General features: G+C 40.1%; 2 protein-coding genes across 6 annotated transcripts in view; one reads left to right on the plus strand and one right to left on the minus strand.

The window, feature by feature from the left end:
- LOC106883965 (amyloid protein-binding protein 2) overlaps nt 1-18,922 on the plus strand; it is a 38,774-nt gene extending 19,852 nt beyond the window's left edge. Inside the window, exons 8-14 of the mRNA XM_089342377.1 lie at nt 985-1,052; nt 4,827-4,932; nt 6,929-7,053; nt 8,694-8,779; nt 11,018-11,208; nt 13,052-13,217; nt 14,537-18,922. Of these exons, the coding sequence (XP_089198503.1) occupies nt 985-1,052; nt 4,827-4,932; nt 6,929-7,053; nt 8,694-8,779; nt 11,018-11,208; nt 13,052-13,217; nt 14,537-14,763 (969 nt within the window). The 3' untranslated portion in view covers nt 14,764-18,922. The remainder of the gene's footprint in view (nt 1-984; nt 1,053-4,826; nt 4,933-6,928; nt 7,054-8,693; nt 8,780-11,017; nt 11,209-13,051; nt 13,218-14,536) is intronic.
- LOC106883976 (integrator complex subunit 11-like) overlaps nt 8,637-22,060 on the minus strand; it is a 50,278-nt gene continuing 36,854 nt past the window's right edge. For 2 of the 5 annotated variants that reach the window (XR_016238484.1, XR_016238486.1), the window contains exons 18-19: nt 19,200-19,471; nt 8,637-9,699 (exon numbers count right to left, since the gene is read on the minus strand). The gene's annotated coding sequence lies outside the window, so the exon portion shown is untranslated. Of the gene's footprint in view, nt 9,700-15,486; nt 19,472-22,060 lie in introns of those variants that run through there. The other 3 variants (XR_016238485.1, XM_089342376.1, XM_089342372.1) reach the window with 3 other exon arrangements.

The following is a 22,060-nucleotide window of genomic DNA, read 5'->3' on the forward strand; positions in this document are numbered from 1 at the left end:
TTGCAAGTTGCATGGCAACACCACTCGTGCCAGTTCCACCTTCAAAGCACCCAATACACTCTGTAAAGTGGCTGGCATTAGGAATGGTATCCAGCTGTTGAAACCATGCCAAAGCTGAACCTTGACATGGCACTGAAGCTTGCTGGATCCTGTCAAGCTATCCTTTAAAGTACAGAGTGAGTAGAAGTGAGTTGAGACAGGAATTGGGAGTGTGCATGGGTGGAGTTTTGTAAGTGTAGAAGGGGCAGGGGTCAAGTGATTGGAGAATAGAGAAAGGGAAGGTAGGTAAAAACTGAAAAGATTAGGTAGGGTTGACTCATCCTTGTACCTTTTTTTTTTGCTTGTTTTTCATCTTTTAGCTTCTTGTTTTTTTTTTTATATTGTTTCCTTTATGAGTATTACTCTTCCTTTTGTCTACTTCAGTGGTTCTTAATTGGGGTTCATATGACCCTTAGGGGTCCATATAAGATTTTGTTCTTAAAATTTATCTGCTTATACTTTTACAATACAGAAAATATTTTAAAAGGCAGCGAGCTGGCAGAAACGTTAACATGCCGGGTGAAATGCTTAACGGTATTTCGTCTGCCGCTACGTTCTGAGTTTAAATTCCGCCGAGGTCGACTTTGCCTTTCATCCTTTCGGGGGTCGATTAAATAAATACCAGTTACGTACTGGGGATCAATATAATCGACTTAATCCATTTGTCTGTCCTTGTTTGTCCCCTCTGTGTGTAGCCACTTGTGGGCAGTAAAGAAATAAGAAAATATTTTAACCTTTTTTTTTTTTTATACAATTATTTAATGATAGAAATACAGTAGGATTATTTTTATAGGCATTGAATGGTTATGAGGGTCCAGGGGAGCAAGATGGGAATCAAAGGGGCCAACAGGCAAAAAATGGTTGAGAACCACTGGTCTACTTGATGACTGTCTGTGTGTCTGAGTGCTTTATTGTGCTAAAATTTGGTTACCTTTATCCTTTCAGGCTTGTGTAGTAAAAAGAGAATTCAGAAAGGCTGGACAACTAATCAAAAGTGCAGTCCAGTATGCCAGGTAAGTACAGGTGCTCATCTTGGGCGGGGGGGGGGGGGAGACGGCTGGTAGAGAGGGAAAAGGTAAGGATGTAATGAGTACTGTTGTGTTTTTTTCTATGAGGGCATGGGTTGGGTGTGTCTTTGAAGGCAGTGTTGTATGGCCGGATGCCTTTCCTGATGCCCAAATGTTTTGTCACTTGGTCCAGTCCAATGGTACGACACCTTGGGCATCCGACTTTTGCTATTGTTTTGGGTTGGCTGAAATCTTGGGAGTGAATTTGGTCGATGGAAACTGAAAAAATGCCCATCAGGTATGTGTGTGTGTGTGTATGTGCATGCATGTACAGTAATACCCTGACTGTTGCGGGTGTTATGTTCTAAAAATCACTGCAATAGGTGAAAATTCACGAAGTAGAAACAATACTGTACTGTACTCTTTACTTGTTTCAGTCATTTGTGGCCATGCTGGAGCACTGCCTTTAGTCGAGCAAATCGACCCCAGGACTTATTCTTTGTAAGCCTGGTACTTATTCTATCAGTCTCTTTTGCTGAACCGCTAAGTTACGGGGACGTAAACACACCAGCATCGGTTGTCAAGCGATGTTGGGGAGACAAACACAGACACACAAACATATACACACACATACATATATATATATATACATATATACGACGAGCTTCTTTCAGTTTCCTTTTACCAAATCCACTCACAAGGCTTTGGTCGGCCTGAGGCTATAGAAGAAGACACTTGCCCAAGGTGCCACGCAGTGGGACTGAACCCGGAACCATGTGGTTGGTAAGCAAGCTACTTACCACACAGCCACTCCTACTGTATATATATATTTTTTTATTATTTACATAATTTGTATATATTTATTTTATTATAAATGCAAAACAATACCACGATGGAATCGACATAAGCTTAAATAATAAACTGCGATAGGTGAACCGCGAAATGTCGAGGGATTACTGTATATGCGTCTGTGTGTGTGTATGTATATATGTCTGTTTCTGTCTGCATGTATTTATACATGTATGCATGTGTGTGCATATATATGCATCTGTGTGTGCGTGTAAATATGCGCATGCATGTGTGTGCTCGTTTATATCTGTGGCCACTTGCAAAGTGTGGCAAACATTGTTGTCATCAATTTGTCTAGCAAACAAATTGGTTATTTCATGGTTTAAGAGTTGTATAGAATAAGAAATCCTTTACTTTGCAAAACAAGCCAGGGTTAGTGTTCTGAAGGACATTCAGCTGTATCACAATGCTTCATCATCATCCAGTGTTTCAAATCTGGGTTTTGTCCCCGTCAAGTGGGGTGGCCAGATCTACCTCAATGCCATAGCAACCGCCCTCACACCATCTCACCATGTTGCCCAGTTTTGGCCGTCCTCCCTCAACCCAACCCTCCCAATCTCTTCCTCCACCTGTCCACTCCACATTTTCCTCGGCCTACCTCGCTTTCGCTGTCCATTCACCTCAAACTCAGGCACCCTCCTCAGAACATGCCACTCATCCCTCCTCAACACATGCCCATACCACCACACTCCATTCACCCTTGCCAACCATTCCACCGATTCCTCCAGCCCCCAGCATCCCCATCAAGTCCTCAGTCTGCCTCTTATCAAACAGCTTCACTCCACACATTGCTCTCACGGTCCTTCTCAAAATTGCCATCTTTCTCCCTCAGACACCACATCTCACTCCCATACAGCATTGCAGCTCTCATGCAACTCCTACAGACCCTTCCTTTCATCTTCAATGAGAACCTTTTCCCATATAACAACACTCCACATTCCTTGAACTTCACCCAGCCAAGTCTTGCTCTTGCTGTCACAGATGCTTCACATCCACCTTATCTCCCAAATAACAAACCCTCTCACCGTCTCCACCCTGTCACATAGTGTTTCCACTGACTTCGCCAGCCCTCCAGCTCCTTTCTCACATCTTCCACAGACAAACTCTCTTGCCAGTCTTGGGGTCACCTTCTTCATTTTCGTACGCCTACCATGAATCCATTTCTCACATCTCGTACACAACACCGCATTTGCCATTACCCTCCTCCCACATAGATGTACCTTACTCACACTTCTCCTTCCACCCTGCTCACCATCACCTTTGTCTTCCCGAGGTTTACCTTCAAGCCCTTGCTTTCAAATGCCTCCTATCCCTCCATCATCTCACTCATCAGAACAAGGTCATCCGCACACAGTATCTCCATTAGCAATCCTCTTGCATCCTCCGTCACCACATCAACCACTATTGCAAACAACAACAGTGACAACACAGATCCCTGATGCACACCAACTTCCACTGCAAACTCCTCCGACACCTCTGATCCAACTCTACCTCTTGTCTTAACCCCTTCATACAAACTCCTCACTGCCCTCACTAATACCTCTAGTACAACGCTCTTCCTCAATGCCCACTCAGTCACCTTCCTTGGAACCCTAACAAATGCCTTCTCCAGATCAACGAAGCACATGTACAACTCCTTCCCCTTATCGTGGTATTCCTCCTTCAATCTCCTTACAATGAACCCTGCATCTATTGTCCCCCTTCCTGGCATAAAACCAAATTGCATCTCACATATTAGTCCATCTGATGCAAGCATAGAAAAATGGATGTAAAAACGAATGACTGATTGAGCAAATACATGAATCTCTATACACATAAATACGTATGGGCACAAGTGCATGCACACACACACACACACACACATACATTTGAAACCTCCCTTTAACCCTTACTGTTTGGGAACCAAATATAAAGCTAAAACTGGCTGACGAGGGTTCCAATTGATCTGATAAACAGAACAACCTGCTCATGAAATCATTGTGCAAGTGACTCAGCACTCCACAGACACATGTACCCTTAATGTATTTCTCAGGGAGAGAAGACCCATCAAGCTGAGCAAAATTGCAGTCGTGGCAGATACCGGTGTCAGGCAAATGGCACTTGTGCTGGTGACACGTAAAAGCACCCATTACACTCTCAGAGGGGTTGGCGTTAGGAAGGGCATCCAGCCTTAGAAAATCGTGTGAAATCAGACTGGAGTCTGGTGCAGCCTTCCAGCTTACCAGCCCTGGTCAAGTCGTCCGACCCATGACAGCATGGACAACGGACGTTAAATGATGATGATGATTCAGCATGACACAAAAGGCTGTGATAAGGCTGGCCCCTTTGAAATACAGGTACAATTAACTTTTGCCAGTTGAGTGAACTGAAGCAACGTGAAATAAAGTATCTTGTTCAAGGACACAATGTGCTGCTGGGAATTGAACTCACAACCTTACAATTGTGAGCTGAATACCCCTAACCGCTAAGCCATGCACCAAGTATACTTGGTTCCATGCATGTGCATTTGAGACATAGGATATGTTTACTTCCGTTGGGCAGCTGGTCTCTGCAACAGGGCATGCAATTTGTTTTCTATCACAAATAGTCATATGAGAGCTGTTGTGTTTGTTGTGGCCAAATGCTTAAGAAGCTCACTTCACTAACGTGAGGTTCCAAGTGTTGATCTGGCCATGGGGAAATACTATCTTGTTTGGAAACAGGAAGAGCATCCAACTATAGAAAATCTGCCTCAACAAATTCCATTTGATCCACCATGCAAGCATGGAATAGCGGACATTAAACGATGACAATGATTGTGTGTGTCCGTCTGTGTGTGTGTGTATGTGTGTCTGTGCATGCATGCATTTGTAGCTATGTGTCTTTTTATTACAATAATAAACATAGATGTTTCTTTTTTTAATATTTTTAACTCTTTTTGTTCTTTCCCAGTGAACATTTTGGTCAGCGCCATCCCAAATATGCTGATACATTGCAAGATTATGGTTTTTATTTATTAAATGTTGACTCTGTAGCAGCTTCTGTAAAAGTCTATCAGGTAATGTTCATAGTGCACTTGCTTTTATTTATTTTCCAATCTGACCTGCTCCATTGAAACCAGGGAGCATAGAAATGTTGGCCATTTACTTCGTCGGAGATAGCTAAGCTGTCCAGCTTTTGATTTCATTTTAAAGACATCAGAGCTCACCACAGGTGTCTGACTCCTCAGTTTCAGTCCAACCCATGCCAGCATGGAAAAGAGACGTTAAATGATGATGATGATGATGATGATGATGGTTGTTGATGGCTGTCAACGTAAGAATTTTATCAGTGGAGGATTTTACATTTACAAAAGAAATCTGAGGATTTGTCATTTTGTCTTTTCTCTTTCCATTTCCACAACTATTATTTACTCCAACTCACTCTTGTAGACATCAATCCTTATTAATCACTGGTGTTTGATTAAAAAACAAAAAAAACTGTTAAACGAATCAGTGTTAAATGAATAAGTTTCATTTTCATCATCATTATTTAACGTTTACTTTCTATGCTGGCATGGGTTGGACGGTTTGACTGGGACTGGCAAGCCAGGAGGCTGCACCAGGCTCCAATCTGATCTGGCAAGGTTTCTACAGCTGGATGCCCTTCCTAATGCCAACCACTCCGAGAGTGTAGTGGGTGCTTTTAACGTGCCACCAGCACGGATAGGTCAGGTGGCACTGGCATCGACCACGCTTGAATGGTGCTTTTTATGTGCCACCGATGCGGGAGCCAGTCAGGCAGCACTGGCATTTGAAACCCCTAAGCGTTGTGGATGGTCACTGGGGCATGCTTTTTCAGTCCAAGCATAATCTTCGATTGATTACTGACCCATGTTATCACAGATCAATTCATAATAAGCATAACATGTCTTGCAATTGAACATACCATGTTATCCTGGATCAGTGATAAATGAATTAGTGATAAACAAAGATAAATGTAATGTGATTAACCATGAATCTCTTCTACAGCCAGAAACCTATTCTGTTCTGGCCTCTTCCTGTGTACTTTGACCTTTCATCATCATCTACCTCAAAACCACCTCCCTCTCTACCGAATCCTCACTTAGTCAATAAGGCGGTGATTGGAATATTAGCCTTGAGAGCTACATGGTGACCTCACTAGTGCTGGTGCTAACAAAAGAAAAGATTGAAAAAAAAATCTACCTAGTACAATCTGTAAAATGGTTGGCATTAGAAAGGCCATCCAGCTGTAGGAGCCATGACAAAGCAGGCATTGAAGTACAATACAGTTCTCTGACCTTTTGGATTCTGTCAAATTGCCCAGCATGGAAAATGGACATTAGATGGTGTTAATGATGATGATGTTACATTGTAGTATTGTTTGTGGCAGTGATTTGTGAAAAGTTTTAGATTTATTGGTAACAGAAATTTATTCATCTTCATCATCGTTTAGCGTCTGCCTTCCATGCTGGTATGGGTGGGACAGCTTGACAAGAGCCAGCCAGGCAAAAGCCTGCACCAAACCTCTGTGACTGCTTTGGCAGGATTTTTACAGCTGGTTGCCCTTCCTAACACCAACCACTCAGCAGAGTGGACTATTATAGGGAGGCTACCAGTATCATCATTTAATGTCCGTTGTCCATGCTAGCATGGGTTGGATGGTTTGACTGGGCTGGGATACTGGAAGGTTGCACCAGGCTCCAGTCTGATTTGGTATGGGTTTTCTATGGCTGAATGCCCTTCCTAACACCAACCACTCTGAGAGTGTAATGGGTGCTTTTATGTGCCATTTGCATAACACTAGTATCTGCCACGAGGGCGATTTTGCTTGGCTTGATGGGTCTTTGTCTCAAGCACAACATAATGCCAGAGGTCTTGGGCATTGCCTCTGTGAGCCCCAACACTCTTAAGGAGCTCAGCCACTTTGCCTCCATGAGGGTGCCTATTAAAGATTACTCAACACTCATGCTCGGCTCACAAATGCTTTCATTGTTTTTTATTGACATGATTTTCGTTATATTTTTAATTTTTCTCTTTGTCTAACTTCACCAGATGGCGCTAGATATTCGTCTGTCTGTCTTTGGTGGGAACAATTTTCATGTTGCTGTGGCACACGAGGACTTAGCGTACGCATCATATGTCCATGAATACAGCTCAGGGAACTTCAAAGATGCTCAGTGAGTTTAGACTTGTTTTATTTAACCGGCAGCATTCTGACATTCTTAAAAAATGTTTCTGTCTTCATTTCCTTTCCTTGCTTTTTCTCTCTCTCTCTCATATATGTATGTATATATGTATGTATATATATATGTATATATGTATGTATGTATATATATTTATGTATGTATATATAATATATGTATATATATTTTTTATTTTTTACTTGTTTCAGTCATTAGACTGTGGCCATGCTGGAGTACTGTCTTGAAGAAATTTTAGTTGAATGAATTAACCTCAGTACTTATTACTTTTAAACCTAGAACCTAGTCTATTGGTCTCTTTTGCTAAACTGCTAAGTTACAGGGATGTAAACACACCAACACCAGTTGTCAAGTGGTGGTGGGGGATCAAACAAACACACACACATGTACACGATAGGCTTCTTTCAGTTTCTGTCTACCAAATTCACTCATAAGGCTTTGGTGGTCTGAGGCTATAGTAGAAGACACTTGCCCAAGGTGCCACGCAGTGGAACTGAACCCAGAACTGTGTGGTAGGGAAGCAAACTTCTTACATGCACACACATATATACATACACATGTACACACATATATAGGCACAGGTATGACTGCATTGTATGTGTGTGTGTGTGTGTGTGTATGTACATATTTGTGTATGTATGTACCTATGTATGTATGTGTGTACCTATGTGTGTGTGTGTGTGTGTATATAAAAATAATATTATTATTACTTCGAAGGTTGACAGAATTGTTAGCATACTGGGCACAATGCTTTACAGCATTTCTTTTTGGCTGTACATTTTGAGTTCAAATTCCGCCAGGGTTGACTTTGCCTTCCATCCTTTTGGGGTCAGTGAAATAAGTACTGGGGTTGATGTAACCGATTTACCCCCACCCCCACCTCCTCATCTAAAATTTCCAGCCTTGTGCTCATTTTAGAAAGGATCATTATTATTATTTCTAGGGCTGTGAGCTTGCAGAATCATTCACATGCTGGGCAACAATCACTGATGTTGCAATTAGCCACCTGGTTGAATAAAAATCGGTTGCATGCAACATAAGCAAGTATTAGATTAAAATAGCCATTTGTGTATCATGCTCAATGTAAATGCATTACGAAAGCACATTTATTGTGAAATAAGAATGGTTTCAAATTTTTGGGCACAAAGCCAGTAATTTTAGGGGTGGGGTAAGTTAATTAGATCGGCCCCGGTGTTTCCTTTTACTCTTATTCTTTAGTTTTGATCATCAGACTGTGGTCATGCTGGGGCACTATCTAGAAGACTTTTTAATCAAATGAATCGAATCCCAGTCTGTTTTATACGTATAGATATATACGTCTATATCTGTGTGTCTTTGTTTGTCTCCTGCCACTGCTTGACAACCTGTGTTGGTTTGTTTGCATCCCTGTAAGTCAGCGAGCGGTTCAGCAAAGGAGAATGATAGAATCAATACCGGGCTTATATAATAAATGCTTTGATTTGTTTGACTACAATACTTCAAGGCATTGCCCCAGCATGGCCGCAGTGCAATGCCTGAAACAAATAAATGATAAAAGATAAACCAGGAAGTTAGGAATCCATTAAAAGAGAATTGAATTTCATTGTTTCTCTTCATGTTTTTCTTTTTTATTGTAGACGTCATGCTGAGAAGGCGATAGAGATTCTGTTGAAGATCTTACCAAGCGACCATCTCCTCTTATCTTCATCAAAGAGAGTTAAAGGTGAGTCTCCCTTCAATAAAACTGGTTGATGGTCCCTTGATATGACCACAATCCACTGGATAGAACTAAGGAAGGAGTAAAAATTAGGGCTTCACAAATTGTTGTTGGCACTCCTTCGCTTACGACGTCGAGGGTTCCAGTTGATCCGATCAACGGAACAGCCTGCTCGTGAAATTAACGTGCAAGTGGCTGAGCACTCCACAGGCACATGTACCCTTAACGTAGTTCTCGGGGATATTCAGCGTGACACAGTGTGACAAGGCTGACCCTTTGAATTACAGGCACAACAGAAACAGGAAGAAAGAGTGAGAGAAAGTTGTGGTGAAAGGGTACAGCAGGGTTCGCCACCATCCCCTGCCGGAGTCTCGTGGAGCTTTAGGTGTTTTCGCTCAATAAACACTCACAACGCCCGGTCTTGGAATTGAAACCGCGATCCTATCACCACGAGTCCGCTGCACTAACCACTGGGCCATTGCGCCTCCACAAAATTGACCTTGGGGTGATTTGAACTCAGAACGTAGCGAAGGGCGAAATATCACTAAGCATTTCGTCCAGCGTGCTAACGACTCTGCCAGCTCGCTGCCTTGCTTCACACACACACACACACGGAATCGTGTGTGTGTGTGCAGTCAGGACTGCTGGAAGAAATGATAATGATAATGGCAAGGAGTAATGAGAGAGAGAGAGAGTAAAGGCAGAAGGTCATAGGAGGGGAATACTAATGGTAGATGGATGTTTGTTGATGATGTGTGGAAGAGAGTGGTGGATAGCTGTAGAAATGGTTGGTCAGTGCCTCCTGGATGGAATTTAGTAGAATGTAACCATGCAGGCACCCATTATGTCTGTGTGTATATCAGCATAAAATAGTGTGTCACGTTGGGTATCATTGCATTCTTGATGAAGGGATACAAGATTTCAACCTGGAAGACAGAAAATGGACAGCATTGCATGTAGGATGGTGATGCTCATTGACAATCATCACATGAGGTGAAGAGAAGGAGAGAGAGAGAGAGACACACACACATATACAGGATGTCCATAAATTACCTTTACAATTTGAAAAATTCAGAAAAAAACTAAGAATAATTCAGCAGGTTGTGTGCAACCAATCAATCCCATATGGAAGTGTTCTGATGTTTCTAATAAAACTATTTGTTTGCCAATGTTTTCTAATAAACTTTGGAAAGTTATCTTTATTTTTCCTGAATATTTCAAATCGTTAAGACAATTTAAGGACACCCTGTAGATATGCATGTGCACACACCTACATAAATAGATATAATTGGCTTCCATGCAGTTTCTGTCTATCAAATTTACTCACAAGGCTTTGGTTGGCCCAGGGCTATTGTAGAACTTACTTGCCCCCAAAGTGTCACAGCAATTACACACTACCAAAAGTGATGCCTGTCATCTTTGTGAAGTCAATCAGATGATCTCGAGAACTAAAGTCCCTAAAATAAGTACCAGTAATATACTGTGACTGGAAGTTCTTTGTATTTATTTTGTAAAATACTGGGCTCTGACCCTCTTGGTACCAATCTGTCCATGACCACCCCTAGTCCTGTAAAACTAAATAACTGTTTCAAAGTGATCTAAATTAAAGCTTTCCATTCAAAATTATAAGTTAATGCATGTGCCAAACACCAACTTTGTAATGACTAGTTTACTAAATTCTTCATTTTTTTTTTTTGTACAAAATTAATTGTAACAAAGTGTATTTCAACAGATATATGCTAACAAGAAGGTCAAAGTGATCTAAATTAACGAGATTTTGATGGAAGGTTTTAATTAAGATCACCTTAACCCTTTTGTTACCATACCTCTGTTGAAATATACGACCTTTGTTTCAATTTATTTTGAAAATAATGACAAATTTAGTAAAATGACATCATTATTAAGCTGGTGTTTGGAAAGAGTCTGGGACATTTACCCCCTCCCCCCCAGGACGACAGATGATGATTTAAAACTTCTTAATATATTGGAGAGGGGGATAGTTGTCGTTGGGGAGAATTGTTCTCGGTGGGAGGGGGGGGGGGGTAATTGTCCTGATATGATTTGAAACATAAAATAGCATGAAATTTTGATGGGAGTTTTTAATAATTGAAACAAAGGCAGTATATTTTAATGAAAATTTGGTAACAAAAGGGTTAATCAATTTATCTCTTACATTTCAAATTGTCTTTTTGCCTATAAATAAAAATAAATATGTTACTATGTATTTTTTTTTTTTGTATGTAGCTTTGATTCTTGAGGAAATAGCAATTGACAATGAGGATAAAAGTGTACGAGAGCCATTGCTGTCTGAAGCCAAGGAATTGCATGTCCAGTCTCTCAACTTGGCCATCAATGCATTCGGGGAAAGCAACGTACAGACAGCCAAACATTATGGCAACTTGGGCCGTTTATATCAGTCAATGCGAGAGTTCAAGGTGTGTAGAACTGTTTTTTTTTTTTGTTTTAATTATTTAACCTTTAACATTCAGAATACTCTTGTTAGATATAATGCTTATTTATTCATCATCATCGTCATCATTTAACTTCCGTTTTCCATGCTGGCATGGGTTGGACAGTTTGACCGAGAACTGGAAAGCCAGCAGCTGCACCAGGCTCCAATCTGATCTGGCAAGGTTTCTACAGCTGGATGCCCTTCCTAACGCCAACCACTCCGAGAGTGTAGTGGGTGCTTTTTACGTGCCACTGGCGCAGGAGCCAATGAGGCGGGCCTGGCATTGATTACGTTCAGATGGTGCTTTTTACTTGCCACAGGTACCGGAGCCAGTCAGGGGGTACTGGCATCGGCCACATTTGGTTGGTGCTTTTTATGTGCCACCGGCACAAGAGCCAGTTCGGCAGACCTGGCATCAACCACATTTGGATTGTGCTTTTTACATGCCACCGGTATGGGAGCCAGTCAGGTGGCACTGTCCACAGTTACGATATTGGTCTTGACTCAACAGGTCTTCTCAAGCATATCATATAGCCCAACACATCAGGGGTATTCTTAACAGGGCCGGACATGCGTGGCTGTGATCTCACTTTAGTTGCCAGGTCTTCTCAATCACAGCATATCTCCAAAGGTCCCAGTCTCCTGTCATGTTCATATTGTTTTGAATTCACACACACACACAATATATTTATAAACAAATGTAGATATATCAAATACCATACAACCTAAGTTCTTGGTTTAGTAAAATCATCTCTGCTTCTAGAAGATGTCATAATTACTTATTGGCAAATAAGTTGTGAGTAAGTTGACCTACCTTTTTTGGCTGTAAATTTGAGTCTGGAAAATTCAACTTGTATGCCAGAAAATCTGGTAATATTAGTTCTGATATGTTTGAACCTGTAAAATGCTTTTCAATGCAGTTTTGTCACAGAGAGAAAAACAATTCTCATGAGACAGAAGGTGTAAAACACCAGAGTCAGCTTAATGCACCCTCAGATGGATGCATGCATTTCAGACTCTGAAGTTCTTATCAGCATTAAATACCAGAAGAGAGGTAACTGTGACCTGACTGGGAAGCAGAGCTCATAAGAAATCAGCCACAACTATTGACTGATGGCATATATCAGCTGAAATTGCTTTGCCTCTATCTAAGTTGTTCTCTCCTTTTTAATGTTTGGTCAACGAGTTTAATGCTCCTTAGGGTGGATATTTTCAATTATTGGTGATGTATATAAAAAAATGATATAATAATGTACATTAAATCTCTGAGTGAGAGGTAAAAAGTAACAGTACAGAATCGTAAAATATATTTGCCAACTAAGTGTGGCAGTCCCATAGAGGACGCTGTTACTGTTGTTTTTAGCCCCCTAGGGATTATCACACACTGCAGACAGGTAACTACTCAGAAACCCGGGTCTGTGTGCATCACGTAAGGCTAGAGATGGGAACGATGACCTCCCCTTGCAAATATTAATTGGACACAGACAGTGTGTCGTTAGCCAGCTGGAGATGTCTTCCTGGGGCTAAAAACCACAGTAACATCGTTCTCTATGGGACAGCCACATTTAGCTGGCGAATATATTTTACGATATAATATTGAAATTCTTATATACAGAACTCATGTGCAGTTGCTAAAAGTGCATGAACAGTACATAGAATAACTTACAGGAAGTGAACGGTGAATTAATTGTTAAAAAAAATAGCTATGGGCCATCAGGTGTACTGTTGGCAAAAAATAGCTAGGGGCCATCAGGTGTGCAGTTGGCAAATTTTGGGAAGTATTTTGAAGGATGATTTAAAAGGCTTTTTGTTTTTTTATTTTTTAGCTTGCCGAAACTCACCATTTGAAAGCTATTGAGATCAAAGAACGTCTGTTGGGACCAGATGACTATGAAGTTGCCCTCTCTGTAGGGCACCTTGCCTCTTTGTACAATTATGACATGAAATATCATATGGAAGCAGAGAGTCTCTATAAAAGATCAATTGAAATTGGTAAGCAATTATGGCTGGTTGTTCATGTACCTTCCATCAACCTATCTTTCCTCTCTCTCTTCTCTTGCTAATACAAACGTCTCTATTTATATCTGAACTTGATAACATATTCTGAACTCAGCACCTTCACCTCTCTCTCAACCTTTTTTCTTTTTGTCCAACGCCCAATATTTTGAAAATGAACATGCTTCCCCCCACCACCGCCACCACCATTGTTTTAACATCCACTTTTCCATGCTTGCCTGGGTCGGGTGGAATTTGTTGAGATGGATTTTCTACAGTTGGATACCTTTCCTGTCACCAACCTTCACTTGTTTCCAGACTGGAAACAAAGGACACTGTTTCTTATGACAATGGTGTTCATTTACAACTATCTATCTCACTCTCTCTCTCACACACAAACATATACAACAGGCTTCTTTCAGTTTCCATCTACCAAATCCAATTCCAAAGCTTTGGTCAGCCCTTGGCTACACTAGAAGACCTCTGCACATTGGGACTGTAATCGAGATCATACGATTGGTTGGTGGAGCGTGTTACAATTCCAGCCATTTATATACAGTGGAAGCCAGATCAATCTCCAGCTTTATCTGTCCTCAGGCTTATGACAGACCCGAAAAGTGAACAAGGTAAATAGGAGGGCATTGCACTGAGCATGGAAGCCATGAGCATGAGCTTGGGTGACGCCAGCTGCGAGTGCAGGTCTCAGAGGTAGTAGGAAGGAGCAGGGTGGACACTGTACTTTGCTGCTAAGAAGACTTAGGAGCTGTTTCAGACATTATATACTTTATGCATTTTAATTTTAATTTGCCAAATTTTAAAATTATTCAAATTCAGAGCCACTGATACTAAACCTCAAGTTTATAGAATTTATATGCAAAAAAAGAAAATAGTGTTACAGAAATAAGGGGAAAAGGTTAATCATCATCATGTAATGTCCGTGTTCCATGCTAGCATGGGTGGGACAGTATCACAAGAGCTGGCCAGGCCGAAGCCTGCACCAGACTTCTGTGACTGTTTTGGCAGGATTTTTACAGCTGGATGCCCTTCCTAACACCAACCACTCAGCAGAGTGGACTTGGTGCTTTTTATGTGGCACAAGCACAGGCGAGGCCAGTTTTGGCAAGGTTTTTACAGCTGTACTTAACTGGTGCTTATTTTATCAACCCTGAAAGGACAAAATGCAAATTTGACCCTGGCAGTATTTGAACTCAGAACCTAAAATCAGAAGAAATGCAGCTAAGCATTTTTTTTTCCCCCAGCATGGAGAAATTCAATATTTGAGTCTTTCCTTATTCCTTTATCCTTTTATCTTGCAGGTAAAAAACTGTTTGGTGCTGGATACAGTGGACTTGAATATGACTACAAAGGCCTCTTACGCCTGTACCAAAGCCAGGGGGACAGAGAGAATATGTTACACTACAGTCGGATTTTACAGGATTGGAATCGCATTCGTGATCATACAAATGCTATTGAAGTAAAACCGTTGGACTTCTCATTGGACCTATCAGTCCAGGACCTTCACAAATACGTTTTCAACTCATAATGCAACAACTCTCCATGACTTTTAACATTGTAGATCATCAATACATGCAACTGTAAACTTGTAAACATCACACAAGTTGCAGTGTGAGTATCTTGTGCATAGAGATGTGTGTCGGTGTATATATGATATGTGTCTGGTGAAGAAATAATAATAAAAAAAAAGTTATATTGCGTATGGTGATAGTATGTGTGTGAGTGTGTACATAAATACATTAAATATATATATCTATAAGGAATGAAGACAATGTTATAGTATGTGACGATCGTTTCCATGAGAACGGTTATTATTGTATACTTATGCATTACATAGATAGAGATTCTTATGTAATAATGCCTGATAAAACCGAATATTCATTTCATTTTGTCAGATGCCCTGTAGAACGTTTGGGTGACAATCAATCTATGACAGATGCCATTCCAACAACATGCGAAAGAGATGGAGGTGTATCCGACATATTGACTGACTGGAGAAATGTTTTAATTCAATATTTGTTCCAACTGATCGGTGTCTGAAAGAATCGAGTGTGAGTGTGTGTGCGTATGCTATGTATAGATACAGACATCATCATCTTTTAATGTCCCTTTTTCCATGCCGGCAGGAGTTGGACAGTTCAACATGAACCGTTGAGCGAAGGCTGTGCCTGGCTCCACTGTCTGCTTTAACATGGTTTCTACAGCTGGATGCTCTTCCTGATACCAACCACTTTACAGATGTACCAAATGCTTTTTCTTTTTTTTTTTTTGAGGCACCAGTAATAATGAGATTGCCAAATAACATGCAAGACAGGAACCCCCCACTCAACTGAGGGATCTTGTGTGTGTACTAACAGTATGCCTCATTACTCAGTCAATTTGTGTGTATGTATATATATGTATATATATATATATATGGTATGTTTCTTGGATGTGTTTTTGCACCTAATTACTTTTAATGTTATCTCGTGGTGGTGGATCTATAAGTATTAATGAGTGACTAGAAACCCTCATAGATACAAAATTTACTGCTTTGTCTTAATTCGAAGTCCCTATAAGCTATCGCTGTCTTCTAGATGTTTTTTTTCTCTACTCACTCAAACATCATAAATACTACAGTGACAGACTCGATTATTTCACTTTCAATGTCCTTTATAAGTGTCTCAGATTAGTTGGAACCTTATAAATGTTGAATTAAACCATCCCCCAGTCAGTCAACCTGGTTAGACCTTCATCTGTGTGTGTGTGTGTGTCTCTCTATCTCGTGTTACTTTCTCTTGTTGGGATGACATCTCCCACGAATGGATTGTAACCTAATGATTCTACACAACACCTGACGAAATAAAATGGATATTTTATTTTAATTTTTATTAGTATCATTATGTGACAATGGTGGTGAGCTGGTAGAATCATTACCAGGCCAGGCAAAATGCTTAGCGGTATTTCACCAGTCTTTACATTCTGAGTTCAAATTCTGCCGAGGTTGACTTTGCCTTTCATCTTTTCGGGGTCGATAAATTAGGTACCAGTGAAACACTGGGGGTTGATGTAAATGACTAGTCCCTTCCCCGAAATTTCAGGCCTTGTCTTTTGTAGAAAGGATTATTATTATTATGTGACATGAAATAATAACCTCTGTATATAGGCGCAGGCGTGGCTGTGTAGTAAGAAGTTTGTTTCCCAACCACACGGTTCCAGGTTCAGTCCTACTGCCTGGCTCCTTGGACAAGTATCTTCTACTACTGCCTCGGGTCAACCAAAGCCTTGTCAGTGAATTTGACAGACGAAAACTGAAAGAAGCCCATTGAATATGTATCTATATGTGTGTGTATGTCTTTGTGTCTGTGTTTGTCCCCCACCAACATTTGACAACCAGTGTTGGTTTGTCTACATCCCCTGTAACTTAACAGTTCAGCAAAAGCGATCGATACAATAAATACTAGGCTTTAAAAAGAAATAACTGGATCGAAACAATTCCTTCGACTAAAAATTCTTCAAGGCAGTGCCCCAGCATGGCCACAGTGTGATGACTGAAACACATAATAAATATGTAACATCTAAGCAATCACTAAGTAATCATTTTCATGGAAACAATCGTTACCGAAACAGAACATCATCTTCATTCCTTATTCATTTATTATTATTATTATTGTTATTTACTCTGCAATGAAGGTCCAATACCTTGTTATACAGTCTTTGGATTTGCAGGGTGCATAAGTATTATTATTTAATTAATTAACAATTGGTTGATTAATGAGGCGTACTGTTCGTACTCTTCTTTAAGCACTCCTTGAGCCAAGTACTTGGATGGAGTACTATGGAGGTGAGAGCCTGGATCTAAATCATCCCTACCATTAAAATGTATATATATCTGTGATGTTTGTGTGAAAGTGGTGTGTGTATGTGGGTGGGGTGGGGGGCACACACAGGTGTGGTTGTGTGGTTAAGAAGTTCGTTTTGTAACCCCATGGTTTAGATCCATTACTTGACACCTGAGCCAAGTGTCTTCTGTAGCTCCTGACTGATCAAAGCCTTCTGAGTGGATTCGCAAGGCAGAAACTGAAGGCACATCTTGTTTGTGCATGTATGTATCGTATACACACACATACACATACGCCCATGCATGGGCATTTTCAGACCTGGTGGAGTCCAAACCTCTCTAGGTCTGATCACATTTGATTTCTTGTGGAAGAGAGAACGAAAGAGTGAATGAAAGTGAAGAATAGACCGCAGTGCATGACTGGTACTTTACTGACCCCGAAAGAATGAAAGGCAAAGTTGACCATGGCAGGATTTGTACTCTGAGCACAGAGAGCCAGAATGATTATTACAAAGCAATCATTCTGACAGACAACTTTAGTCAGTTGTCCACCTTGTGTGTGTGTTTATATTTGCAATCTGAAAGCTACAAATGACGATGTTGTCCTTCCCTGTTTCAACAATTGTCCACTGGCTGAGTATCTTGGAACATATGTGGATTAAGAGATCTCATAATTTGTGAAACGGGTAAAGGTATTAGTGACAGAAGCGACATTTGGCTGTCAAACAAAATGTCTCAGTAATATATTCCTCCAACCCATGCCTGCATGGAAAAAACAGATGTAAAAAGAAATGCAAAACGTTCTTTTTAGAAATCCACTCACGAGGCTTCAGTTGGCATGATGCTGTAGTAAAAGACGCCTAAGGTGCCATGCAGTGGGACTGAACTCAGAACCATGCAGTTGGGAGTCAAACTTCTCAACCACACAGCTACACCTGCACCTTATATATGTACACACACACACACTTATGTACACGTAGTCATTCATTTGCTGGAAGCTGAAGCAAAAGACTTTATGCATTTAGTAATTCCATCATATTTCTTTGTTTCATGACGAAAAGGGAAAAAAAAAAATCATTCAGTATGTAAAGGAAATTTCATTCCCTCTTCTTCACCCCCACCCCTCTAAATAAACTTCTGTGTGTGTGTGTGATGTGCTTGGTTGCGACTGCCTTTGCTCCAATCGTTGAGCAAAAGCTTATTAACCAAGATGTCGGGTTAGGATCTGTCGGTGTACCTTGCTGTAGAAAGAAATGGCTGTTGTCAAAAAGAATCGTCTTCAAATCAAACACTGCCAACTTCATGGCATGGTAAACATCAAGGTATTTATCAAAGGATTTCAGGACAGATTTAAAAAGAAAAAAAAAAATTTTTTTTTTTTTTTACGTATTTATGTCAGCCGTTTAGTCTTACATGTTTTCATCAAGGCTTTTAGCGGCATTCTTTGCATTCACAAACTGTATTATATTTGTGACATTCAAACCTTAGATCTTAAGAAATAGGGTTATATTAATATTATTATTATTGTTGTTGTTATTTTTATTATTATTATCATCTTTTTCATTGAAGCAACTCATTAATTAGTTAGGATTGCTTCATTTACAATCACTTATGCTTTCTGAAACATAATGAACATCACATATTCTCATATAAAAAAAAAAAAAAAAAAAAAAATAATAATGATAATAATTACGTCCTCATGCCATTTCCAAACTATACGTTGTCTTTAAAATGAAAACTGGACAAGCAGAACATTCAGTGTCGATAAGCAGCAGAGATAAAACTGGTTATCGAAAATACATTCAGAAATATTTCCATACTGTATATATTTCAAATGATGAATGAAATTAGTAATTTTAATTGTAAATGTGAACGTTTTTTAATATTTTATCTTTGTGACCATTATGATGAGGAGTTGAGAGAAATCGATCGTAGAAGAGCAACGGTCCTGTTGCTATGGACATAAAATGTGTATGGAAGATGGGTGAAGAATTGCCAAGAGATTCTTGCGGAAGGATCTGGTGGAAAAGGAAAACCAAAGATTGGGAGAAGTCGTGAAGGCTGATCGCAAAATATTGAACCTCGTAAAAGAAATGACAAAGGAATACAACAAATGTTAGGATATTGTGTTGGAGGGTACTCACCTAACCCATGCAGACATGGAAAAGCATATGTGATGATGATAATGGCTGTATTAGTTATCACGGTATTCCATTAGGGAAAGGCAGTGAGTTGGCATAAATGTTAGCATGCCGAGTGAAATGCTCAGCGGTATTTCGTCTGTCTTTATGTTCTGAGTTCAAATTCTGCTGAGGTCGACTTTGCCTTTTGGGGGGGTCGATCAATTAAGTACCAGTTGCATACTGGGGTCGATCTAATCGACTGGCCCCCTCCCCAAAAATCTTGGGCTTTGTGCCTAGAGTAGAAAAGAGTATTTTATTAGGAAGCTAGGTTCTTTAAAGGTATTATTTAATTACAACATAAATCCAGCTGAACGCAGAAGAAAAGCACCAGATGGTAGTCAACAGTTTTTCGTAGGAAGAACAAACATAATAAAAATCACAACTGAACATCCAAAAATGAGCAAAAACTCGTAAGGACATTCAACTCTTGCTATCTAACAGTTCGGAGGTTTAAAAATTGGCGACATTAATATAGAATGTTATGGATGTGTGAAGCAGAGAGTCCCTGCAGGTTGAGATGCTACTTCTCTGCATTGATAAGTCACAACTCAAATACAAAGGACATGTGTTTAGAATTTTGCAGAAAAGGATTGCTAGACAGATTCTTCAAGCCAAACCAACCAGCAGTGGACACAGGGATAGACTGAAAATGAAATTGTTGAATAATATCCATAGTTTCAATTAGTCACACTTGGGAATCCAGCAGGAAAGTGTAATAATGGCTTCGTCTAATAGGACCCTATAGGGGAGATGCTTGAGGACTCGACTCCCATGAGTAATGGACAGAGAAAATTGATGGATGGATGGATGGAATGGGCATTAGTTGAGTATAACTGCATAACGTAGATCTCATGAAACAAGGGAGATAAATAGCTGTTACTTGTATGTACTTGAAATTAAATTGGGCGAATTATTTGGGAATGATTCAAAGTTTTGTGATAAACATGTCACAGCCCTATCTGTTTTCTATCAAATGTGACATTAATTGTTTGACCACCAATCACGTGCTGTTACACAAACATGGAATTTTGGGGACATTGGTGCCACATTAAAATCACCCAGCACACACTAAATTTGTTGGCATTAGGAAGGGCATCCTGCTGTAGAAACTGTGCCAAAACAGACAATGGAACTTGGTGCAGCTCCTGTTAAACTGTGCAACCCATGCCAGCATGAAAAGCAGACATTAAATAATAATAATGAATAATTGATAATCCTTTCTTCGGTCTGATGTGGCAGACCAGAATAGTTCCAGTCTGTTAAGGCACTTAATGGTAGTAGTTTCCAGTTTGGGATCAGAAACAGTATCTATAAGCTCGTAGGCAGATTCCTCTCCATGCAAGTGTTCAATTATTTGTTTATTGGTCAGCTAAACTTCTTTGATATTAACCTGCCTGAAATGACCTCTGGTTCTATGATGTAAACTTCTTATCTTAAAGTGATCTAAATTATAGTAACAAACTTATTGTATATAGTGCTTAGGTGTGCTACCACTCATCAGAAAAACTAACTAAACTGCATTGAACAGGACATAGGATAATTTACAGGAAATGAATGGTGAATAAGTCTTTAAAATAAAAAGAAAAGGAAGAAGAAATGTAGGTGGGGGCATCAGGTATATTGCTGGTGAATTAAAACCTTCCAACAAAATTTCATGCTAATTTATGTTGCAGGCACCAACTTAATAATGATAAAGCCATTTTACTAATTTCTTCATTATTTTACAAAAATACTTGAAAGAAATGCAGTGTATTTCCAAAGTAAATGACAAGGAGGAGGACAGAGAGAGAGAGAGAGCTATAAGAAAGAACAGGGAATTTGTGTGAGATAAGCAGCTGTCAACCTCAGACCAGATCTGTGGTTACATCAAAATACCAACAATCCAATCAGTCAGCAGGAAAAACACGCTGGATGATGATGATGATGATGAAGTGTCATCAAGCTGTTGTTTGGATTATAAATTAACGTGAAATTTTGAAGGAAGGTTTTAATTTAGATCACTTTAAAATAGGAAGTTTTGTGTCATAGAAACAAGGGGTGATCTCAGTGAGTTGGTATCAAAAGGCTTCATCATTGTTGTCATCATTTAACATCTGCTTCCCATGCTGGCATCGGTTGGACAGTTTGACAGGAGCTGGTCAGGAAGGGGATTGCACCAGATGTCCGTGTCTGCTTTGGCCCAGTTTTTACAGCTGGATGCCCTTCCTAATGCCAACCACCCAGCAGAGTGCTTTTCATGTGGTACAAGCACATGTGAAGTCAGTTTTGGCATGGTTTTTACAGATGGATGCCTTTCCAGATGCCAACCACTTTACAGTGTGGACTGGATGCTTTTTACAAAGCACCAGTACTAGCGGCGTCACCAAGTAATTTGCAAGACAAGGAATCTTTGAGAGGGGGAGAAGGCATTGGAAGAGGAGATCTTGTGTCAGATGATGAAAGGTTAGAGTGTGACAGAGAGGCAGAAACAGGGTCCCTTGCTGTATAGGAGGTATTGGGTCATCCCATAAATAATGTTTTTTTAAAAATATTTTCTTATTTTTCAAAATTAAAATAAACAAAGTTCTTTTTTAATCTAAAATATACTCTCCTTCATTTTCTACAATGCTCTTCCTTCTATCTGGTAGACTTGCAAGGCCCCTCTTCCATAATTCACTTGTCTGTGACAAAAAATACTCCTCCAGTACTGTTCTAACCTTGTCTAGAGAACTTATATTTTTTCCGTCCACACGATTCTGAAGACTGTGGAATAAATGATAATCAGATGAAGCAATGTCCAGCGAATATGGTGGGTGGGGGTCATTGTTCCCCATTCAAACTGC

The sequence above is a fragment of the Octopus bimaculoides genome, chromosome 26 (assembly GCF_046866305.1).
Source record: "Octopus bimaculoides isolate indiv1 chromosome 26, ASM4686630v1, whole genome shotgun sequence".
Taxonomy (NCBI): Eukaryota; Metazoa; Mollusca; class Cephalopoda; order Octopoda; family Octopodidae; genus Octopus; species Octopus bimaculoides.